Raw genomic sequence first — 23219 nt, 5'->3', positions numbered from 1 at the left:
GGTCGTCCCTGGAAGACAGGGCACCCAGTTCAGAAATACGTCGGGCGGATGTAATCGCCACCAGGAAGGCCACTTTCAGCGACAAGAAACGTAAATGAACAGTACAGAGGGGCTCGAATGGGGCCCCCGTCAAGGCCCTGAGCACCAGGGGAAGATCCCATGTGGGGAACCTGTGGACAGGGGGAGGCCTGAGATTAGCCATCCCCTTCAGGAAAAGCTTGATCAGGGGAGACTGGGAAAGGGAAGAAGACACCCCCCCCCAGGACTGAAGACAGGGCTGCTACCTGTCGACGCAAGGTATTCTGTGAAAGCCCGTCCTCAAGACCTTTCTGAAGGAAATCCAAGACGTTGGGAATAGTGGCCCTATCGGGAGAAATGCCCTTAGGCAAGCACCATCGGAGGAAGGCCGCCCAGGTGGAGTTATAAATGTGGGTCGTCGACGGCCGACAAGCCGCCTCGATGGTATGAATGACCTCGGAGGACAGATGAGCCTCCCTCAGAAGCCACCGTTCAAGAGCCAGGCGGTCAGATGAAGCCACTGGGGTTCCGGGTGTACCAGAGCCCCCTGCTGCAAGACTACCGCCCCCCGCGGAATCCTCCACGGAGGGGCCACCGACAGCTGCACCAGATCCGCGAACCAGGGCCTCCTGGGCCAATACGGGGCCACTAGAATGACCAGGGCCCCCTCCGCCACCACCTTCCTGACGGTCCCCGGGATGAGGGGAATGGGAGGGAAAGCATAAAGAAGGCCCGGGGGTCACCGGCTCCGGAGGGCGTCCGTGCCCTCCGCCGACCTGGACTGGAAACGGGTGAAAAACCATGGAAGCTTGGAGTTCGTGGGCGACGCAAACAGGTCCACCAGAGGAGACCCGAACCGTTGGCAGATCCTCTGGAACAGCGATGGGTGGAGTTGCCACTCGCCGTTGTCCAGAGTCGCTCGACTGAGCCAATCCGCCTGGACATTGGAGAGCCCCGAGATGTGCTTCAACACCAAGGACAGCAGGTGCCTCTCCGCCCAGGAGCCCAGCCGCAGAGCCTCCAACCAGAGGGCCCGCGAGTGGGTCCCCCCTTGACGATTGATGCGTGCCTTGGTGGCCACATTGTCCATCAGGAGGAGCACATGACACCCCTCCACCGAGGACTGGAAGTGACTCAGAGCCAGTTGCGCAGCCTTCAGCTCCAGCCAATTTATGTTGTGGCGGAGATCCGGGGCCGTCCACCTGCCCTGCGCCATCCGAGAGCCCACCAGGGCCCCCCACCCGAACAGACTTGCGTCCGTGGTGACGGTCACCCTGTCCGGCTCCCAGAAGCAGCAGCCCCACTGAATGGCTGGGGAGAGCCACCACGCCAGAGAGACCCAGACCCCCGCCGGGAGACGGAGAGTCCGAAGAGAATTGCTCAATTGTCCCCTCTGAAATGGGATGAGTTCCCACTGGAGGGGCCTGAGATGACGCCTGGCCCACGGGACAATTCCGATGCAAGAGACCATCTTGCCCAATAACTGTGACAGAGAGAGGATGGAAGTGGACCGCCTTGCGCGAACACTTTCCGCCAGGCGACGGAGGCTGTCCTGCCGTTCCTGAGACAGACTCACCACCCCCGACTTGGAATCTATGACTGTCTCCAGGTGCAGAATGTGAGTGGAGGGGGAAAGATGGCTCTTGGCGAAGTTCACCGAAAAGCCCAGGCCTTGAAGGCTCCAAATGGTGAGCCAAAGATCCGAGATGGCCTGAGGAAGGGACCCCGCCTGAACCAAGACATCGTCTAAATAACACTGGAGACAAACCGGCACAGACCGCAGATGAGCCGCCAGAGCCGCCAGAACCTTCGTGAAGGTCCGTGGGGCTGAGGCCAGGCCGAAGGGCAGAGCCCTATCCTGGTAGTGACGTGACCTGTGAGAGAACCTCAAGAACTGGCGATGAGCGGGCAGGATGGGAATGTGAAGATAGGCCTCCGTGAGATCCACGGAGGCCAGGAAGTCCCCCTTCCTGATGCCCTGAAGGATAGATTTGAGGGATGACATTTTGAAGCGTCTGTACACCAGAAACCTGTTCAGGCGCTTGAGGTCTAGAATCGCCCTCCAGCCCCCCATGCTCTTTGGAACCACGAAGAGGTTGGATTAGTGGAGAGAAATTCTAACCTGAGACCGTGACAAACCGTGGCTCGGACCCAAGCATCCGACGTGATCTCGTCCCATTGATCCGCATAGAGGGAGAGGCGGCCGCCAATGGGACGACTCGAGTTCGAGTCACTTCCCCCTGCGGAAGGGACGACCGCCTCCCCCACGAAAGGGCCACCTGGAGTGGCCCTGGAATCGATTCCTGTCCTGAAAGGACGATCCAGAGAATTGCCTATCAGTTGGGAAAGAAGAAAAGTGTTGGTTATAGCCGTAATCTGTAGCCCTATACCTTTGTCTACGGAAAGGGCGAGACTTAGCCTCAGGTTTCTTAGCATTAGTGGGAAGGACCTTCTTCTTGTCCTTGTCCTCAACCAAGATGGGGACGAGAGCCTCCCCGAAAAGATTGGGCCCCTTGAAAGGGGCGGCTGCCAAATCCCACTTAGTCTTGTTATCCATCTGCCAGTGGCGTAGCCAAAGAAGCCTACGCGAGGTAACAGAGGTGGCTAAGGCACTGGACGCAAACTTTACCGTGTCCAGGGTCGCATCAGCGGAGAACTGGCAAGCTTAAAGAGATCTTGGTGGATCCGCTCGTCCTGGATGGGAATGAGCTCCTGAAGCTTCTTAAGCCACATGACAGTGGCGCGGTTAAAGTAGGAGGCCGAGGCCGTGGATTTGATAGCCCATGCAGTGGCATTAAAAGTCTTCCTCAAGGTAAGCTCAGCACGCTTATCCTCCGGCTTCATCTTATCCGCCGCATCACCTGAAACCACCGGAGAGGAGGAAACAAGGGCGGCCACTGGGGTGTCAAAGGCAGGCAATTGAATGGCCTGGGCAAAGGTCTGCTCCACGTTATAGTGCCAGCAGTCATTACTCCCTGGAGCAGAGAAATTGGAGGGGGCGAGCCCATTGATCGGTCAAGACCTCCAAAAACAGGGGAGGAGCTGGAATTTCCTCCTTGTTAGTTGCCGTGGCGGAGAACATGGCCATGTCAGGATCTCTAGGTGGGGGCACCGAGGGGTCCAACCTTGGTGGTCTGCCTCGCCTTATCCAAGAGGCTCTTGAACATGGCTGGAACAAAGAGGCCCTTAGACGCGTGCTCATCTGAAAGGCCTGCATTCTCATCATCCGAGAAGCCCATGTCCGGGAGGCTCTCCCCCCCCAAGAAAGAAGCTTCGCTCACCATGGAAGGAGGGGAAGTACGACACTGGGTCCTGCCAAGTCCCCCATGCCTGGAAGAAAAGGACCCCTTGTCCCGCTGGGCAACACCCCTAGCAATGGCTGCAGAAATAAGCCTTTTAATACCCTCAGGAAGGTGCTCCAAATCTTCTACATCACCAAAGGCAGAGCTAGGCCCTTGCGGGGCCAACCTGCATGAGGGACAGGGCCCCCTAGACGTCCCCTCCAAGGGATCCCTAGAAGGGGAAGGAGAGGGAGATCGCCTCCTTCTGGAGTATGAACGAGGCCTACCTGGAGAGACCGAGGGGGAAGAATAAGGGCTAAATCCTCTAGGGGAAGAACGTGCTGAAAGAGGGCCCAGAGGGGACCTGGATCTATCCCGGGATGAAAGCCTAGTAGACTTGGCCTGTCTTTCAGCCCTTGCAAAAGTTTTTTTCAATAGCCTTGTGCCTCCTGGCTTCCTCCCTAGTGGAGGACCTAGCTGGGCGTTGGGCCTTCCCAGAATCCAGGGGGGGGGGAATACTCTGGTCAACCCCCTGCCCTAGACCTTCCCCACCCCCAATCGGGCCCACCTCCTTGCCCTGGGGAATTTCAGGCCCCTCGTTCATGCCTACTCATGTGTCCGAAGCTGGAACAAGGGCTTCAAGGCACTGTAGGCCCCACCGGGACCGAGGCCTTCAGCACGCTGAGGGAATAAGGCCTGGGCAGCGCGCACATGGCGGCAACAAAAATGGCCGCCGGAGCTCTTCAGACCAGCCCAACGGCCAAATCAAGCCTCCCGCGGCTCAGCCGGGCACTCAGACGCCTGCGCCACTTCCAGAGAGGATGGGGGAGGCCACGCGGCACTCAGGCTCGCACCCCCTCCCCAGAGGCCACTCGCAGCCAGAGAATGCCCAAAAATGAATGCGGAAGCCAATCCGACGATCGTCAGCTCCGCGAGCGGCTAGGGGACGCCTCACGACGACGCTGCTGCTTCCCGAGGCTTTATGGCTCGCGCAGCTGCTGCTGCAGCTGCCAAAAAAGGAGCTGGCACCCCCACACTCCCGGGGATAGGGCTAAGGCTCCAGGCCCGCAGGGGGGAGGCAGAACGCCCCACAGGGCCCTCCCCAACCGCCCAAGGCAGAGGACTGTCCCTTGGGGCCGCAGCTGCACAATTTGGAATTTAGGAGAACGTTTTAAAGTGCCCAATTAATCCAAATAGAAACCAGATTGCAAAACAACAATAAATCCTACCTATATCTCTTTAACAGTGTTTGGACCAAAGACTGAGAGAATCTGGGCCAGGATTGGAAGGCACCAGTATTTAAAGCTTTGCTCTCAAGTCTTTGGACCAATCAGGCTAAGATAAAACCCACACATGACCACTCCCTCCCCCTCCTCTGGAAAATGGTATGATAATTGCTACTCCCCAATCTCTACGCATATGGCCTGTATTGTCTATAAATGTAAACAGTGATGCTAAAAGTGGGCCCACCAACTGGCGTTCTTTTTAATTATTTCTGGCAGGACATTATCAGCTCTGGGTACCTTATTAGCCTTTAGGGCTCCAATCAACCGGGATATCTCTTCTGGTGTAACAGGGGGCCAGTGAGGAGTGTGGTCCAAACTAGCTTGGCTCTCCTTGGTTACATAGTCAGGATCTGTATAAAGCTCCCTAAAGTACTCTTCCCAGGCATGAATTGGAACCTGATTTGTAGGGGGTAGGGGAGGTTTTCCCAGTCCCCTGGTGATGTACCAAAAAAGGGACGTATTTTTTGTCCTGACTGCCGTAATTAGACTATTCCAAGACTCCTTCAGGGCCACACTTTTCTTTTCTTTTAGAAGGTTCTTATATTGTGCTTTCAGCTGCTTTAAGTAGTAAGTGTGCTCCTCGGAGGGGGCACCTTTACTTTTCTTGTATTCCTCATTATATATCTTTTTTAGTTGAACGCAATCTCTATTAAACCATTTTTTGTTTTTTGAAACTAGCATTTTGGGGTGAGCTAGTGATCTGTTACTGAGAACCGAATTCAAGTTTAAAATTAAGGATTCAAACCCCTCTAGGTAAGATCCCCCACAGTTATTTCTTAGTAGAGATGTACGTAACTCTATGGTTTCAGGGTCTAACATCCATTTGGTAACTTCCTTAGCGTTTTTCTCGTTCCATTTAATTTTTACCTGGGTATTTTGAGTCTCTAACCTGGGTAGGTAGGCTGTGCCTGCCCTTAGAGAATTCTGGTGCAATGTGAGAGTAAGGAGTATTGTATTATGATCACTTTCCAATCGCAAGTCTACCTCTATCTTCTGTAAGAACTTCAGGAGGTCATATGATATTATCCAGTAGTCAACTGTGGATTTTCTTCCTGCTCCCCGGTAAGTATATTCTGCTGGGAAATCGCCCCATGGGGACCCGTTAAGGATACAAAGATCCAAACCTTCAGTCATTTGTCTTACACATAAGCCTGCCCGATTAGCTTTAGGGTCTTTAAATTGTCTGGCATGCAAAGATTCATCTGTTACATTTTCATCATAGTGAATCTTAAACTGCTTATATAATGCTTGGTCATTTGGACCCATCCTAGCATTTAAGTCCCCCCCCCCTATAATTATTGCAGCTTTGGGGAATTTGGCTGAACAGCCAAGAATAAAATCTTCTATGCTGTCCCAAATCTTGTTAATCTCATTATTCTTATTAAGTGGAGGAATATAGATATTGAATAGCAAAATCTCCACCTGTTTAAATAAGAGTAATGTAGTTACAACCCATGACTGGAAAGGTGGCAGTGGTACACATTTAAAATGCAAGGATGTATTAACTAATGTCACAATATCCCCTTTAGCTCTCCCCCCCACCTTGCTTGGGACAGCCGGAATTGAGTTGACCCAATAGCCATCTAACTGAATCTCTGTGGAGACCCAGGTTTCCTGCAAGAAGAGGATGTCAAATTGTGATATATAGTCAAAAAAGAGTTGGTCTTTTGATGGGACGGACCAACCTGCTATATTCCAGGTTATAAGGGAGAGTGGGTCAACTTTTGGAGCTCATCAGGAAACTTGATTTAGGGAAGTTGTCTGATTGTTACCATGGGTTGAGGTGTCATCGCACACTGAATTGGTCTTCTTTAAAAATAGGGAGGACCCATCTAGGTCATGTGTAGACTCTTGAGAAATTTTTTCAGGGTAAGAGGTTTTAGCACCAGCTAGCAGAGCTTGCCATTCCGAAGCCTCTTCTCTGGTTGTAGGACAAGGTGTTATTAGGTCATCTTTCATTCTTTGCAATGGTGGCTCTGTCGTGAGTCGACTCTCAGTATCTTGGTTTGGAGCTGGCGGTGCTGAAGGTGTCATGGGATTTTCACACAGGGATGAAAACATCTCCATCTCTACTGGGGTCTCTAATACCCCCTTTGGGTCTTGGCTTCTATTTTCTATGATCTTGAATTCATGTAATCTCTTGTCCTCTGGGGGGGAAGTGAGAGGCTCAATTACTGGGGAAACCAGGTCTATAAGTGGTTCTGCTGTGTCCATTGTGACCAATAAGGATTTCTTTAAATTTTCTAGCTTGAATAATATATTGTCTTGTTCTTTCCTTGGGAGAGCACCAAAAGCGTTAATGAGGCCAGCTTCTGTGCTGTTAAGTATCTCTTCTCCAGGCAAGACTGGTTGACTCCCACTATCGTTCTCTTTCTTTTCCAAGGTTGAAAATGAGGGGGTGTCATTCGCCTTGGAGGCTCGCATATTAGCTATTAACAGAATAACCCTTTCCTCACCAAAGACTCTGTGGGAAAGATTTGGAAGGAGGCTAAAAATGCCTTCATCTTGAATAACATCTGTGGTATGGTGGGCTGTTTGAAAGACAGAAGGATACGCTTCCAATTTGGGGCCTCAGGTAACCACTCCACAGCACGGAGATCAATCATGCCACTGTGACAGTGAAGAAGCTGGCTTAGGGAATTTAATATTGCACTTCTGGAATTCCAACGTCCATAATTAAGTCCGTTCAAATGGATTCTAAAAGCTATCCTTTGTGTTTGTAGTGAGCGATGTGATTGTTGTAATTGAGGGAAAGATTCTTTCCTGATTTCTTCTTTATTGATACCTTTTCCTCTCGTTGCCTTGTCTGGGGAGGGACTGTTTTTCTGAGAGGACTGCCTCCTTTTGTCTGTCTCTTTAACTGTTTCTCTGGCTCTTTGCTCTATTTCCTTTTCCTTATCCTGCGAATGGGAATTAATCAAATCTTCTGCCAGAACTTTAGTGGGAGTACTTGGGGCCCGATATTGCATTTGAAGAAAAACAGCTAAATCTTTTTTCAATGATTCTACATCATGTTGGATGGCAATTAATTGTTCAAATATTGAAACCACCGTTTGCGCTGTGAGAAGGCATTGCTTTGCCATAAACTCGGTTGAATTTTCCCAGGTAAACTCTCCATATTCTGAATTATCTGGTTGTTCTTTGCCTTTTTAGTCTTTAACTTAGACTCCATAAAGGAAGTTATTGGACTAGTTGTTTGTGATAAGAGCTGGCTTTCATTTTGTTCCCCCCCCCCCACCAGATCGGAAAAGTCTAGTAAATGCTGATTTGCCATATCTTTTTGCCGGTCCTGTTCTAATCTCTCCAGATTGTTGGAGATGGTGGGGTTAGTTTTACTTACAGATCTCTTGCCAACAAAGAGCTCCTCAATTCTTGGTTGTTTTGCTATCTTCACTGGGCTGGTGCCATGGCGTTTCTTTCTTTTTCCCATCCTTATTTAATTCTTCGGCAACAACGAAAGTTTTTGTTTGTATTATGTTCTATGCTGTTATCTCCACCAAAAAATGTTAAATAAATAAAAAAGAATCCAATAGGAGTACTAAAAATTGATAAAATAAAATAAAACCGGGAGGCACTATTGCAAACATGCTCCAGCTGCACCGGCTGCAGCTCTGCCCCCCGGTATTTTATATATCATTTACTGTGGTGCAGAATTGTGCTCTGTCCAACCTCATCAAATTCAGCTTCGATCTGTCTTTATGCATTTCAGAAATCTACTCTTAAAAATAACAGAGGAAATACAATCAGATATTTATGAAAATGTATGTTCTATGAACAGTAGCCTAAATAATACAGTGCTAATTTATCGATTCAATTATCCTACCTTGAAAGGATCCTTTTCAGCAGAAAGATAAAAGGAAGAGTATACCTTCAGAAACCAAGAACCTTTCTATTTAAGGAAATGTGATGCCTACAAACTTAAGAACAGAAGTTATTCAGGGTCCACTTACCTGAGCACCTGCAGCCACCTGTCTCACCAGATATTCCACAATAACGTCAGTCAATAAAGTGAGCAGCTGATAGCTGGCCTCAGGATGTCGGTAGAGCCAAGCCTTGGCTTTCGCCATTGTGTTGGAGCCACCACCTTCAATCATATAGGACATCAAAGTCCACTAGGAATGAGAGTGAGCAGAAAGGAAAAGTACATATGAATAAAAAAGTCTACTTCCAAAGCTAGCCCAGCTTACATGAACCTTGCAGAAACAGTGAAGCAGCTCTACCTCAAACAGATTACATGGTTGGCATTGTACTTGTGCTCTCCTCTGAAACTATATCAACAGTTTGTACATTCTGGAGAGTTACACATCTTGTCCAAAAAAAGTAGCTTGTGAAACAAGTTTTCATATCCAACCAAGTCTTTTGGGATGAAATGCAATAAATAAAACCCCCATCTAGCTCAAATCACATGTTATAAAATAAAACTGGTAGATATTTGTGGAGTAGATGGTTGGCTAGCCAACTGATCAATGTATTAATGGCGGAGGAGCAAGAGTATAAAAGGTCTGGCTGAAAGTAATTAAGAACCAAGACATTTTTTCCTTCTCAAATGACTTGTCAAATGCTGCTGCCAAAGACTCAGAACCTTCCTGGTATCCAATAATAACATAGAAATCTAGCACATTCCTATACTACCCAATAGAAAAGTGTAGAGATGCAAACAGGGATTTCTTGTAAGGTTTGTTTTTCCAAACAACTGAACTCACTGGGGCACCAGAGAAGCCGATCAGAGGCACCTTCCCTTCCAATCTCTGCCGTGTCAGTGTGATAGCCTGGAAGACATAGCCCAGTTCTGCTGCCACATCGACCTTCTGCCGAAGCTTCAGGAGGTCCTCTACTTCCTTTAGTGGTTCTGGAAATGTGGGCCCTTTTCCTGGCACCATCACCACTTCCATGCCCAGTGCCTGAAAAAGATGAGTCAATGTGGGACAGAACTCATTCTGGTTTTAAAAAGTTTGCCAGCTTCTCTTCTCCCAAGTAAAATCATTAGCAGTATCTCCTCCTCCCCAGCCATTTCTCATACCTGAGGCACCACCAAGATGTCAGAGAAGATGATGGCAGCATCAAAAGGAAAGCGTCGTAGAGGCTGAAACCAAAGAGATTAGAAAAAAACACATAAACTCAATTTTTAACCAGCTTTGATTTGTACATACGTATTATATGAAATAGGTGAATCTAGCATTCATGATGGTAGTGAAAATATAAAGAATTTGATTGAACAAATTCAGAGAAAAAGTAAAATGGGGATTTTTTATGATGCACAGCAGCTGCCATTCTATGTGGAGTGTTTTTATATATAAAAGAAAATTAAGAAACCATAATTACAGGTCTCTCCAGATGCAGCTTTAAGTGCTTCTTGGATAATTAAGAAACCCAGCATTGCTGTATCAATAGCACAATCTTGCCTACCATGCAGACATATATTGTTCACTAAAGAATTTCTCTATACATCAGTTCTGCTGATTTTCAGAAACCACATCACGTCTGGTAGTACTATATTGTTAATATTATTCACATTCTGCTAATGTGGCACCTCCCTTTTATAAATATATGCTGAAATTTATAGGAAATGCAAGAATGCCTAACTTAGCAAGAGGCAAATTATTGTTCATTTGGGGCAGAATATAGTTATAAAAAATATGATAATTAACGAGGATCTTTTCAAGAGCTACAATATGAGCACAAGAGCTGTGGTGGCACAGTGGTTAGAATACGGTATTGTGTGGGTTAACTCTGCATTTGCATTGCCAGCAATTCAATCCTGATGGGGCTCAAGGTTGACTCAAACTTCCATCTTTCTGAGGTCAGTAAAATGAGGACCCAGATTGGTGTGGGGGGAAAATATGCTGACTCTGTAAACCACTTAGAAAGGGCTGTAAAGCACCGTGAAGCAGTGTATAAGTCTAAGTGCTATTGCTATTGGAGGGTGGCAATAATTGGGTGTATACATTCCAGTCATACTACTAGAAATATTGGTAGTTCTAGGACAATGTACTAGATGCTTGCTCTTCAATTTTGTGTCTAAAGAAAGAAGTAATTTGGTTCAAGAAATTTGCTCTTGACTAACTAGGTGAGCCCTATAACGTGTGCATTCACAATTACATGCAATGCTTCAGTATTGGACAATATTCTTCACTTTGCTTAAGAAAGATTAAATATGTCTGGGCCCCATCAAATCTTTCACGCCCAATCTTATGTTCTACAATTCCCCTGCCGCCCCCTTCCCAAACAAACAGCCCTTAATGACAAAGAGGAGGAGCCCCCCAGGATGGCTCTCCAAAATGTTTAAAAATCTGGCCCCAAATTGTTGAAAGTGAAAAAAAAAACCCAGGCACTTTTTATCATATGTGGTGGACATGCAATGAGGCCAAAAGATATTAGGAAATGATTCAATCATGGTTGGAACAAATAGTGGGAGACCAAATTTTGTTTAAACCAGAACTTTTTCTCCTAGGCATAATACCAGAAGGGTTTAAGAAAAATATACTCTATCTAATTATACATGTACTAACTGTGGTGTGCATAACTTTTGCACAGTATTGGAAAAAAGAAAATACACCATCAGAGCTAGATATAATCAGAAAAGTGTTGGCCTGTGCGGAAGCAGATAGGCTCACTCTTCAACTTAAAAATAAAGGGGAATCAGAATATTTTGAAGTCTGGAACAGATTTTATGATTGGTATAAGACAAGGTGACAAGACTGGAACAAACTGTATACATTGTGATTTGACAGAAGGATAGATAATGCACTAAGTAGGCTAATAGTTAATGGTTGAGACTAGTTGTGTATAATGTGAATGTATGGTCACTTCGACTCAGTGGTACTGCACTGTTTTAAATGTAAAAATAATAAAAATATTTTTTTTAAAAAATGACAAAGAGGAGGAGAAGTGACCAATAAAAAATAACTGAGCGGGACAATGATTAGGAACAGCAACCACTTAATGGGAAAAAAATGAAAATATGATTGGAAAACCATTAAGTAGCTCAGATGAAGAGACAAGTCATATGGGATAGTGTTCAAAGTTGCCAAAGACAGTATTAAAAGATCATGAAAAGTAGTGATTTAAAAATATAACAAAAGGATAAATATTAAAAAGTTATTTTTTAACAAATACAAAATTTTCTATTTAAAACTAAAATTATATTCAGATCAAAGAGAAAACTCTCAATGGGCCAAAATAGAAAAAGATTAATGTGTGGAAAAAAAGAAAAGGTTTTTTTCCCCAATATGAAAATTATAAAAACAAATCCAAGTAATCTTTAAAGTGATGCTGTCAGTCTGACAATGAACACTGAAAAAATATTGACAAGTTTATAACAATGTGACAGAAAACAGAGGAAGCATTATATAAATAGAAGATTAAAAAGCGGAAAAAGAACTCCCAAAGCAGTCAGCAATGTATATAATTGTTTTGTAGGCAAATAAACAAAAATGTAGGGTACCAATATGGTTTTTTTTTAAGACAAAACTACATCGGGTAAATTAATGAAAATAAACCTAATGAAAACATCCCAAATTAAGTTCTAATACAGAAGGTAAGAAATACACGCAGTACAATAAGGATGAATAAATAACAGAATCAAAGAAGAAGGGAAAACACCCAGGATACACAGACGTTAAACAAGTGGAGCAGAGATTAACTTTAGAAAAGAACAAAATGAAAATAGACTTAAGAGGTAAGTCATGTCCTGAACAGAACTTCAGTCCTGAACAACATAAAGCTCCCTCCTTACTTGCAGCGTAAGTTCACAGCATTTCTCTGGTGATCGACAGGTTGCAAAGAAATCCTGAGCTGCTCGAGTCTCACGGAATTCTGCAAAATAATTAGAACGGGGTTGGAATGTGGATCGAACGGTCATTAAATGAATTGTTGTAAGTCGAGGACTACCTGTATTCACACCCAGAATTTTCCCCAGAATCTGATCTTTAGAATATTTTTCCCTTGCCCTCTTCTCATTTGACAGAAATTAACTCTTGCTTCATAATTCATGGCTTATATATCTTATTAAAATAAAGTGTCCATACCCAACCCGAGAGAGTCAGGCTGATATAGTGGTTAAGGCATCAGGCTAGAAACTAGGAGACTGAATTCTAGTCCTGCCTTTAGTCACAAAACTAGCTGGATAATCTTGGGCCAGTCACTCTTTTTCAGCCCTAGGGGGAAAATGGAATGGCAAATAACTTCTGAAAATTCGGGCCAAGGAAACTGCAGAGACTGTCTAGGTAGTCAGCTGGAATCAACATTGACTTGAAGGCACAAAAATCAATACAACCCCACCCCAAATACTACCAATCACTTCAAAAAAGCCACAAGGTATAGAAAAAGCTATACTGTCTAGCTTCCCAAATTCAGGTAACTAATGGGGGTTCCGTTTCTTTTTGCTACCATCTAATGGCTATCTATAAAGGGATGCGGTGGCTCAGTGGCTAAGACGCTGAGCTTGTTGATCAGAAGGTTGGCAGTTCGGCGGTTCGAATCCCTAGCGCTGTGTAACTGAGTGAACTCCTGTTACTTGTCCCAACTTCTGCCATCCTAGCAGTTCGAAAGCATGTAGAAATGCAAGTAGAAAAATAGGAACCACCTTTGGTGGGAGGTGTTCCATGCACCTTTGGCATTTAGTCATGCCAGCCACATAACCACGGAGAGCGGACAGCGCTGACTCTTTGGCTTTGAAACGGAGATGAGCATTGCCCACTAGAGTCAGGAATGACTAGCACATATCTGCGAGGGGAATCTTTACCTTTACTTTAATGGCTATCTGGACTTTTACAATTCAGAAATGACACCCTGACTAGACAACAGAAACAGTATTATTGGACTATAATTCCATTCAACTCAACCAATATGGCCAAGGACTAAGAATAACTACCACTGCAGCTATTTGAAAGTGATAAATGGCATCTCTTGTAGAAATCCATGTCACCCTTTCTGCTTTAATTACCTGGCAGGTATCTTCCTGCCTGCCTCATGCACCAAACAGGAGTGTATTTTGTCTCTTCTCCAAGTGCTGCTTGCAGGAAAGTATCATTTTTCAATTCAGGAAATCCTGTAGGACTAATCAGAAAACAAAAAGCAATATGAACTTAAAAGATGGAGTCTTTGAATCTTTCAGATGACTATAGCTGGTGGTATTAAGCAGTTACTTCTCAATATATATTCTACAGCCTTCCTTAGTGTGGGAATTACAAGAGTGGAAATCCTGCATCTGTACAGGGAAAAATCGAATAATATCTTTTTAATTCCTCCTTGGGGTTAAGGATGCAGTCAAAAGCTAATGGTGTCTGCCATCAAATGTGGCTTTGGGAAATCTTTCCAAGCTCTTTACCAATAGGAGGCATCCATTATGAAGTAACACGCTGCATCTGTGCATGAGCATTTTTGTTCCTGTCCCATGGTGTCTGTGCACTGGGAGGAGAGTGGACCCCATATGTTCCACTCTGGGGCACACGACTAGGAGAGAGCAGGGAGGGTGCTTAGAATAGGGCACTGCCAACATTCAAAGTCATGCCCCTTAGGGATGCACTGTGGGAATTTGTTTTTCTCTGTGCTCATGTCTGGGTCCAAACCATTTCCATCTTGATCTGTCTTTTCACAATGTGTGTGCCTACAGTGATTTGATCCCCCGTTTGTTCAGTTTCCAGAGTGTTATCCTGCTGACAGGCATTAGGCAGGCAGAGTCCCAACCTCATCACGTTTCTTTCCAATATTCCAAAGGGCTGGAATAAATAGGCAAGGAAATCACAGCTAGAAATTCTTCCCACCCCCTTTAGTCCCATAAGCAGCCTTAGGAAGCACCTGGCTTTCCTTCCATATGATAATGAGCTACATTTGGGTGCCCTTTGTCCCCAGGCACTAAGCAGGTTGAATGCACACACAGAAACACACATGGAGAGAGAGGGAGAGAGAGAGGGAGGGAGGGAGGGAGGGAGGGAGAGAGAGAGAGATAATTGAGGGAGGGCACATGCAGACTGTGTATGTTTGTGTGCTCTCCCCTTATGTTGTACATGTATGTATTATTTATCCATACGTGTACGCTGGGAAACACAAGACAGATGGCATATACTTTGTTCGTGGTTATTCGATCATAATGAATGCAGTTAAAATGGAAGTGCCATAGGCTCACATGATAATGTTTTCTGCATTTTTTTTCTCTGCAGCTCCCCAACTTCTTCTGATCCATTTTCAGACTTGCGATCTCTACTGTCAGCTTCTCCCTGGCTATCTATCTATATGCAACTCCCACTATTATGATCTTTAACTGGGTGAAATGGTGCATCATAGGGCAAGGGTTTGGGGACCAAGGAACCTTTAATGGGCTAATTTACATAATGTGATCCATGACCCAAGGGAATGAAATTTGGGGGAATGTGGCTGTTTCAGTGCTATTGGCTGCTGCTCCGGTCACCTGATCTTCATTTTCAAATTTATTTGACAGTTTCTCAGTCAGTCTCACAATACTTTACTCCCTCCCCACCCAGCCATTATCTGTCTTCTGGGATGGGAAGGGATAGGAAGGGAAGAGAAGGGAACCCCTGTGCACCCCCACCTGCCCCCATGCCCTCTGCATGCTCCCCCAACCTGTGCTTACACACCTGCACACTTTCCCAACCCCACACTGGCTTTCTCCAACCCATGCAGCACCTGTTATGCAACCCCATGCACCTTCCCTGACCCATGCTGCCCCCCCTGCCCCCGTGTGCCTTCCTTGACCAACTGGGTCTCTCTTGCGTTCCCCAATGCATCTTTCCTGACATGTATTGTCTCCTGTGTGTCATCACTGATCCACATGGCACCTCTTGTGCACTGTCATGTCCCCTCTCCAACCCCTGCCTCTCTGGCATACCTTCCTGACCCATGTAGCACCTTTTGGGAATCCCCATACACCCAGGCTGTCTCGCCTGTATGCCATCCCTGAACTGCACAGCACCTCTATGCTCTCTCTACCCTTCGGTACTCTTCCACATTCCTCCTGTGAACCATCCCCAACCAGAGCAGCACCTCTCATGCACCCTTGCGACCCACATGCATTCCTCTGCAGCCACACTGTCTTCTGCATACCCTAATTGATCCCCATAGCCTCTTACACCCCTGTGATCTCCACATCCCTTTTCATCCACACTATCCCATCCCCCCCATGCATTCTACCTGAACCTCAGGCACCTTGGATACACTTTCCAACCTACATCACCATTTGCACAACCTCCCTAACGCTCACAGCATCTCTGATGCACACCCACATATCCTTCCCAAACCACATGGTACCTCTCACACATTCCCATGTATCCTTCCTAACTTGCACCTACATGTACCTCCTTGCTCTCTTCCCACTCCCAGCAGCAACCACCTAGCTGCCTGCTGGCTTCCTCACTGACTTTCTCCCTGTAAGCTTTCCATAAACAAAGAAAATAGGAAGCAAATAGGATTTTTATGGAGGAAGGGAGGGAGATAAGAGCAGAACGATAGGGAGGCAGGAAAGGAAGGAAAGAAAGATCGATCTCTGATGCTCCCTGCCAATTTCCCACTGGAAACCTAATGGGGAAGCAACAGGAAATTGGAAGTCACTCCTGTTTCCACTGCTTATTTGCCCTTCCATAGTCGTCCTGTTTCTCTGCTTAGGTAAGATAATATCTCTGAAATGATGACCCAATGGCCGTGCGGTGGTCTAGCCAGAAAAAAAATTAAGTTCTATTCTATTTTCTGAGAATTATCCTAGTGAGGGTCAAACACACAGAATCCTGAGGTCCTTTACATTATTTCTTTCCAACTGTGGCAAAAAGCTGAAAATAAATGAAACCTCCCCTCCTTCTCAATGGCTAGTCTTTTAAATAAAAATAAATAAATCAGATCTTGATTATTTTTCTGGAAGTGATTATTGCCTCAATTGCAATAGCAAAGCATTCTGAAGATTTTCAAAAATATTCTGAGCTCTGATTCCTAAATAAAAGTTATACAATAAGCTTTACTCTTATATGCAAACTCAAGTTCTGAATGTAGCATCCTCATCTCCTATTCAGGATTTGGGATGACAGAAGAGATTCCTGTAAGGGGGAAAACACATCCTCCAAACTCTGCAGAATTCCAGCCCTCTGAAAGCTAGTATCAGAGCAGTTTCTCTCACATCACAGCAGAGCTAAAGTTAAATCTCCTCAGCTGTCAAAGAGACACAAAAGTGTTGGATTACACATGCTGACAGTTTATCCAGAAGCAGCTACAGATGCCCCTAGCCCCTATGCCACTGTCACACAATAACAATGATTTTTGTAGGTTAGCATAATCTTTTTTCACTGTCAGTAATATAGAGCAGCAGTTAACTTTTGATTACCTGCTTATACTGTCAGCATCATTGGTCAGCAGCAATGTAGCAAATTAATCTTTTAAATGCAGGGTAATTCTGAAATAAATTTCACTAAGTTCCAGAGACTTATTCCCGGGTAAGTGTTCATAAGATTGTAACTTAAATGGTCCATGTATCATAAGAAAAAACTGTGCATTATTACAATGCCCTTCACTGAGATACTGTATATGGAATTGTACTGACCTACACTTTACACATGTCATCCCAAAATTAATTCCTATTCAATCACTTAAGTCATCAACTTAAGGGTCTTATGGAGCGGTGACTCTCAAAATTCTAGCCATTTTGGTTATAGAAAGTCTGTGAGCTATACAATACCAATTGGGAAGGAAAAGGTTGGGATAAGCTATTATCTCTAAAAAGGTATGATAGAGTAGATAAATTCACTCGGTAGGCACAGGACAAAGATAGCAGAATTTTGGCTCTCATATTCAACTGGACGGTGCACCTGTATTTTTTTTATTGCAAAATGTTGTTTGGAAATTATTTCAAAACATCACCTTTACAGCCCATTCTTATCATCTCATTTCAAAAACAAACACTGAGAACTTAGGTTTCTTGTCCCTGTATATATTTCAAAACGATCACACAATATTTTCAACCCTTTTCACATTTATATTTCTGAAGAATGGTAACATAGGGAAGGAGAGGGCAGCGTAAAATGTCCCAGATATTGTGAATTGTAATTCTCGTGTCCTCTGACCATAGTAGGCCAACTGGGGCAGATAGCAGCCAGATTCCAATCGTATCTGAAAGGTTACAGCTTTGCCTTCCTTGAACTAAGGAGCAATTGAACAGAAAGAGAGATTCTCAGAATACCATGTTCTTAGGCTGCTTTCCACACCCAGGAGATTATCTCAAAAAGGGGACAAATGAGACGTTTGAGCCCCCTGGTTTTTAAGCCGCAGAACAAAAAACTATTACTGAAACCTAATCTCTTTTCTGCCAGAAGTGCCTAGTCACACATTAAAACTAAGAAAGGCGAAGGATAATGACCTCTTTTATAAAGTCCTGCCTATCATTCTTGAAACAGTGCTACTCTGGGCGCCCAAACTAAACACTAGCTCACGGGGGCTGCAAACCACTAGATTTCTCAGTTAAGTGGCCTCCTTTTCCTGGACCTTGGATCTTGGGGAGCACGTCTGCACGTGAAGCTATCTGCTTACACTGAAGAACTAATGATTTTGCCACAAGGCAGGGGTCACCAAACTTGGCAAGTTGAAGATTTGTGGACTTTAACTCCCGGAATTCTCCAGCCAGCATTGCTGGCTGGAGAATTCCGGGAGTTAAAGTCCACAAGTCTTCAACTTGCCAAGTTTGAAGACCTCTACTATAAGGGGTGAAAGGGGGGGGGAAGGCAGGAACCCCCATTTCTTGGAGCATAACCCAAGCAGAGTTCTCCACTCTTGTGCCTCGTCCCCATGTAACCCAATTCATGCCGGACGGCTTCGGACACCGCTCCCTAATTTGCCGTATGCCAGCGCCCTCCGACCGAACCCACGGCAGCCTTCCCCAGCTCGGTGCCATGCAGGTTGTACTACAATTCCCAAAGTTCGGCCGGCCTTAGCCAATGACCGCGAGATTTGGGAACTATGGGAAATGTAGTGCAGGGAAATCTAGAGCAGAAAGGAGAAATACTATTCGAGCCCTCTGTTTCGTCTCCGGAACCGCTACTCACACGACCATCCCATTCTTTTCCATCTTGCCCTCTACGCGGCGGTGCGTGTCTTTTTCCCGCCCTGCTGCCTACCAAAAGAAAAAATCAAACCCCTCTCTCTGTAGACTTCCGGATTCTTGTCCTAGCTGTCCTAATTGGTGCTCTTGGGACCCACCCAAGGCTTGCGTCAAAAGAGAGGGGCCCCATTACCGTAATGATAGCCGTAGTAGCTCCGACAAAAAAAAGAGCAAAGTCAAAGAAGGCTCTCTTTGCATGATGCGGAAACCATACGCTTGAATTCGATTAACAATACGTTACTCTACATATTCTCTTTACATATACTCTACGTATATACATATATGTAGCGTATATACATATACTCTACATACAAGCTACAATATGTACCATGTTAAGTTCTGATAAGGAATTGAGTTAACTTAATAAGCCACCTTTTGTTCATCATGCTTTTTTGGGATGGGATTGTGTGACAGTGTAATTTTCAAATATCTAAATATTGTGTTTAGAATAGAATGGAATGGAATGGAATAGAATAACAAAGTTGGAAGGGACCTTGGAGGTCTTCTAGTCTAACCCCCTGCTTAGGCAGGAAACCCTACACAACTTCAGACAAATTGTTATGCAACATCTTCTTAAAAACTTCCAGTATTGGAGCATTCACAACTTCTGGAGGCAAGTTCTTCCACTGATTAATTGTTCTAACTGTCAGGAAATTTCTCCTTAGTTCTAAGTTGCTTCTCTCCTTGATTAGTTTCCACCCATTGCTTCTTGTTCTACCCTCAGGTGCTTTGGAGAATAGCTTGACTCCTTCTTCTTTGTGGCAGCCCCTGAGATATTGGAACACTGTTATGATGTCACTCCTAGTCCTTCTGTTCATTAAACTAGACATACCCAGTTCCTGCAACTGTTCTTCCCGATGAGGGTGGACATGATTACAGTTTACATGTTCTTAAAGAAGTAAGTTTATCAGTGCCTATAATTTAATAGTCAGATAGTTGCAACACTCATATGATAGATAGAGATGGACTAATAATGAATCTAAGTTGTTAAGAACAAGCTAAGAACAAATATTGCAGAAATCAAGGAATTTTTAGATATAACCTAATATAACCTAATCATAGCAACTAGAAACATACCCATAGTCTCTATGTGGTAGAACTTGACTGAATTCTGCATCAGATCATTGTTCCAGAATTCCAAACCCCTGTGGTTTAAGGCTTGCTAAAAATATATGTAAAATTTGGGTATCAAAACTGAACTGTATAAATCTTGATTCTCTTGGCAGCCATTTCACAATTGTCTGTGTTTTTTCAACTCAGATCTGCTAGATTGAAAAAAGATCTCCAAGAGGTTATATAAAGAAATGAACTTGCAACTTTATATAACAATGCTATATGAATCTGACTATGCACTTCTGTAATAGGACTGGAAAAAATATTTTATGAATCTTTTATGACAACTAATCCTTAACTTACTAGCTCAGTCTATCATTAACCCAGGGTTAAGTTTTAGACCAATTAATTCATTAAATTATAGTTTGTAAGCAGGAAACAATTAACAGCATTGCAGCTCTTTGCTACTATCAAGTGGTTACCTGTATTTTTGCAGCTCTAGCATGGCAGCAAATGGTCAGGCTGTGTATGTAAAAGAAGAAATATTATGCTATGCGAGGGGGGGGATACTCAATTCTCTCTTTTTTTTAACCATGAGGTGGCGCAGTGGTTAGGGTGCAGTACTGCAGGCCACTTCAGCTGACTGTTATCTGCAGTTCAGCGGTTCTAATCTCACCGAGATTGAGTCACTGAGTCAAGGTTGACTCAGCCTTCCATCCTTCTGAGGTGGGTGAAATGAGGACCCAGACTGTGGGGGTGATATGCTGACTCTGTAAACCGCTTAGAGAGGGCTGAAAGCCCTATGAAGCGGTATATAACTGCTATTGCTATTGCTATTTTTAATTTTTAGAGATCCCTTCATTTCCCCTTTAAAATTCTTCAAGTGTTGTGATGATCTTAATCATCAATACTGCATTCAGTTTTGGTCATCACGATGTAGAAAAGATGTGGAGACTCTGGAAAGAGTGCAGAGAAGAGCAACAAAAATGATTAGGGAACTGGAGACCAAAACATATGAAGAACGGTTGCAGGAACTGGGTATGTCTAGTTTAATGAAAAGAAGGACTAGGGGACACATGTTAGCAGTGTTCCAATATCTCAGAGGTTGCCACGAAGAAGAGGGAGTCGAACTATTTTCCAAGGCACCTCTGAGGGTAGAACAAGAAGCAATGGGTGGAAACTAATCAAGGAGAGAAGCAACTTAAAACTGAGGAGAAATTTCCTGGCAGTTAGAACAATTAATCAGTGGAACAGCTTGCCTCCAGAAGTTGTGAATGCCCCAACACTGGAAGTCTTTAAGAAGACGTTGGATAGCCATTTGTCTGAAATGGTATAGGGTTTCCTGCCTAGGCAGGGGGTTGGACTAGAAGACCTCCAAGGTCCCTTCCAAGTCTGCTATTGTATTGTATCATATGTACACATTGGTGTTTTAGTTGTGTAAAACTGAGTACTCGGAAAGTGAAGTGTACATATACCATATTTTCAGTGCGCTGTGGATTCTCCCACCAAAAAAAAAGTTGAAACAAAGAAACTGATAAAACTGCCTTTGACAACACCCATGTTTTTATCTATAGGATGCTGAATGGTGCTGCGGTTAAGGCCATTTTTATCTGCAGAGAGCATGTTGTATCTGTAGAAGAGCCACCCATGGTTTTTAATCAGTTTGAAGCAGAAGCGGCCTCTCACTGTTAGTATAGGAAGACATCACACAATTCAGAGCTCAGAATTTATAAAATCTCCTAAATATTTAATTACCAAACATGTAATGAGAGTATTCTTAATAAACATATACATAATTAGCAATGCGCTGTACAGTCACATGCAATACAGAATAAAATTGATTTATAATGTAAGCAAAGAGTCCTGAGCTTAAGACTTTAGCCATCACCAGCATTAGCCAAGGCATTTCACTGCCTTAGGTAAAGTGGTAAATTTCCCCTTCACTGCTGCCACATCATGATATATCGCATCCATGTTTGGTCAAGCTATTTTATTACCTGATATGTAACTTACATCTGAGAAAGTAATTATCCTATAAAGAGTCATAGTTCAGTGGCAAACCATTTGCTTCTACAATGTCTCAGTTCAATCCTTGCATTTATACAAAGGTGGTGTGGAAAATCTAAAACATTACTACAATCAACCAAACAAAAGTGGTAAACCAGCTAGACTGGTGGGTTGATCCCATAAAAGGCAGCACCTTAGGTCTCTAATCCACAGGAAATATGGCCTTGGGCTTTCTTCAAAACAAACTGCTTGCTGAAACTTTAAGATTAAGAGAGGTGCTTTTTTCAATCATTCTAGAATGTTATTAAGAAAACAGACAGTGAGAAAATGGTGCTTGATTCTGGGAGAGAAGAGGCAGAAATGACAGAATTAGTATGATAATCACTGATCCACTAGATTAGGAAAGCATGGGCTGGGCTCAGAGATTACCCTAACCCAAAATGGAATCCATTCAATATAATCTGTTTTTACATATTAGAAAGCTGCCTGAATCCAGTTGATTGTGATTTATTCAATAAACTCAGGTAACATCCTAGGTTAATGTGTCATACGGATACAGTCACTAGTAAAATATACATATAGTTCCTCAGGCCAGGGCCTGTCTTACCATAAACCAGAATTTAAGCCTGTTCCTATAGTGTGGTGGGTGAGTTTTGTCTAGGAAGATTCAGGTTCAAATCCACTGGATTATAAATTTTGGGGTGGGCATTCAGTCAACACTATTTCTCAGAGTTATGGAGAGAAAATTAGGGGAGAATCTCAGGTAAATCATCTTTTGTTCTTTCAAAAACAAACAAACCCCAGACATTAAGGCAATAAATAACACATTTTTCCTGGACAAGTTGAAGTTTTGCCATCTATCTTGCTGTTTTAACCACCAGAGGTGTTTGCTTTTCATTTTCTACTGTATTTATAATTTAAAAAAATAAGCAACTGAATCGTGGACAGCCTCCTTACCCAATAAATGCCTTTCCTTTCCAGCCTTTGAACCAAAGCCTTGATGCAGGAACCAAGTTTTTGGAGTTTGGGGAAGAAACCAGAGTCAGGTAGTGCATTCCAGGCATTTACAATTCTGTTACTGAAGTAGTATTTTCTGCAGTCGAGTTTGGAGCGGTTTACCTTAGGTTTGTATCTATTGTGTGCTCATGTATTGTAGTTGAAGCTGAAGTAGTCATTGACAGGTAGAACACTGTAGCAGATAATTTTATGTACTACTTTAGCTCAGACTGAATGTGGCATAGTTCTAAATTGTCTAAACCCAAAATTTCAAGTCTGGTGGCATAAAGGATTCTATTGCAAGCAGAGAAGTGGAAGACTCTTCTGATGAAATATCTCTGGAGTCGTTCAGTTGTATTAATATCTGATATGCAGTGCAGGTTCCAGACAGATGAGCTGTATTCAAGAATTGGTCTAGCTAATGTTTTGTACGCTCTGGTTAGCAGTACAATATTGCCAGAGAAGAAGCTCAGCAAGATTAGGTTA

The 23219-nt window shown here is 44.2% G+C and overlaps 1 protein-coding gene across 3 annotated transcripts in view; it reads right to left on the bottom strand.

Annotated features, from left to right (window-relative positions):
* Nucleotides 1-22826, bottom strand: part of UROD (uroporphyrinogen decarboxylase) — a 34707-nt gene extending 11881 nt beyond the window's left edge. The window contains exons 1-7 of one of the 3 annotated variants that reach the window (XM_032217475.1): nucleotides 18622-18710; nucleotides 16911-16979; nucleotides 13530-13642; nucleotides 12321-12400; nucleotides 9606-9668; nucleotides 9289-9486; nucleotides 8536-8697 (exon numbers count right to left, since the gene is read on the bottom strand). In XM_032217475.1, the coding sequence (XP_032073366.1) occupies nucleotides 8536-8697; nucleotides 9289-9486; nucleotides 9606-9668; nucleotides 12321-12400; nucleotides 13530-13557 (531 nt within the window). In that variant the 5' untranslated portion in view covers nucleotides 13558-13642; nucleotides 16911-16979; nucleotides 18622-18710. Of the gene's footprint in view, nucleotides 1-8535; nucleotides 8698-9288; nucleotides 9487-9605; nucleotides 9669-12320; nucleotides 12401-13529; nucleotides 13643-16910; nucleotides 16980-18621; nucleotides 18730-22694 lie in introns of those variants that run through there. The other 2 variants (XM_032217473.1, XM_032217474.1) reach the window with 2 other exon arrangements.
* Between the last annotated feature and the right edge of the window lie 393 nt (nucleotides 22827-23219).

The sequence above is a fragment of the Thamnophis elegans genome, chromosome 5 (assembly GCF_009769535.1).
Source record: "Thamnophis elegans isolate rThaEle1 chromosome 5, rThaEle1.pri, whole genome shotgun sequence".
Classification (NCBI taxonomy): domain Eukaryota; kingdom Metazoa; phylum Chordata; class Lepidosauria; order Squamata; family Colubridae; genus Thamnophis; species Thamnophis elegans.
The sequence above is the reverse complement of the archived record's forward strand: the minus strand, read 5'-3'. Positions and strand labels throughout refer to the sequence as shown.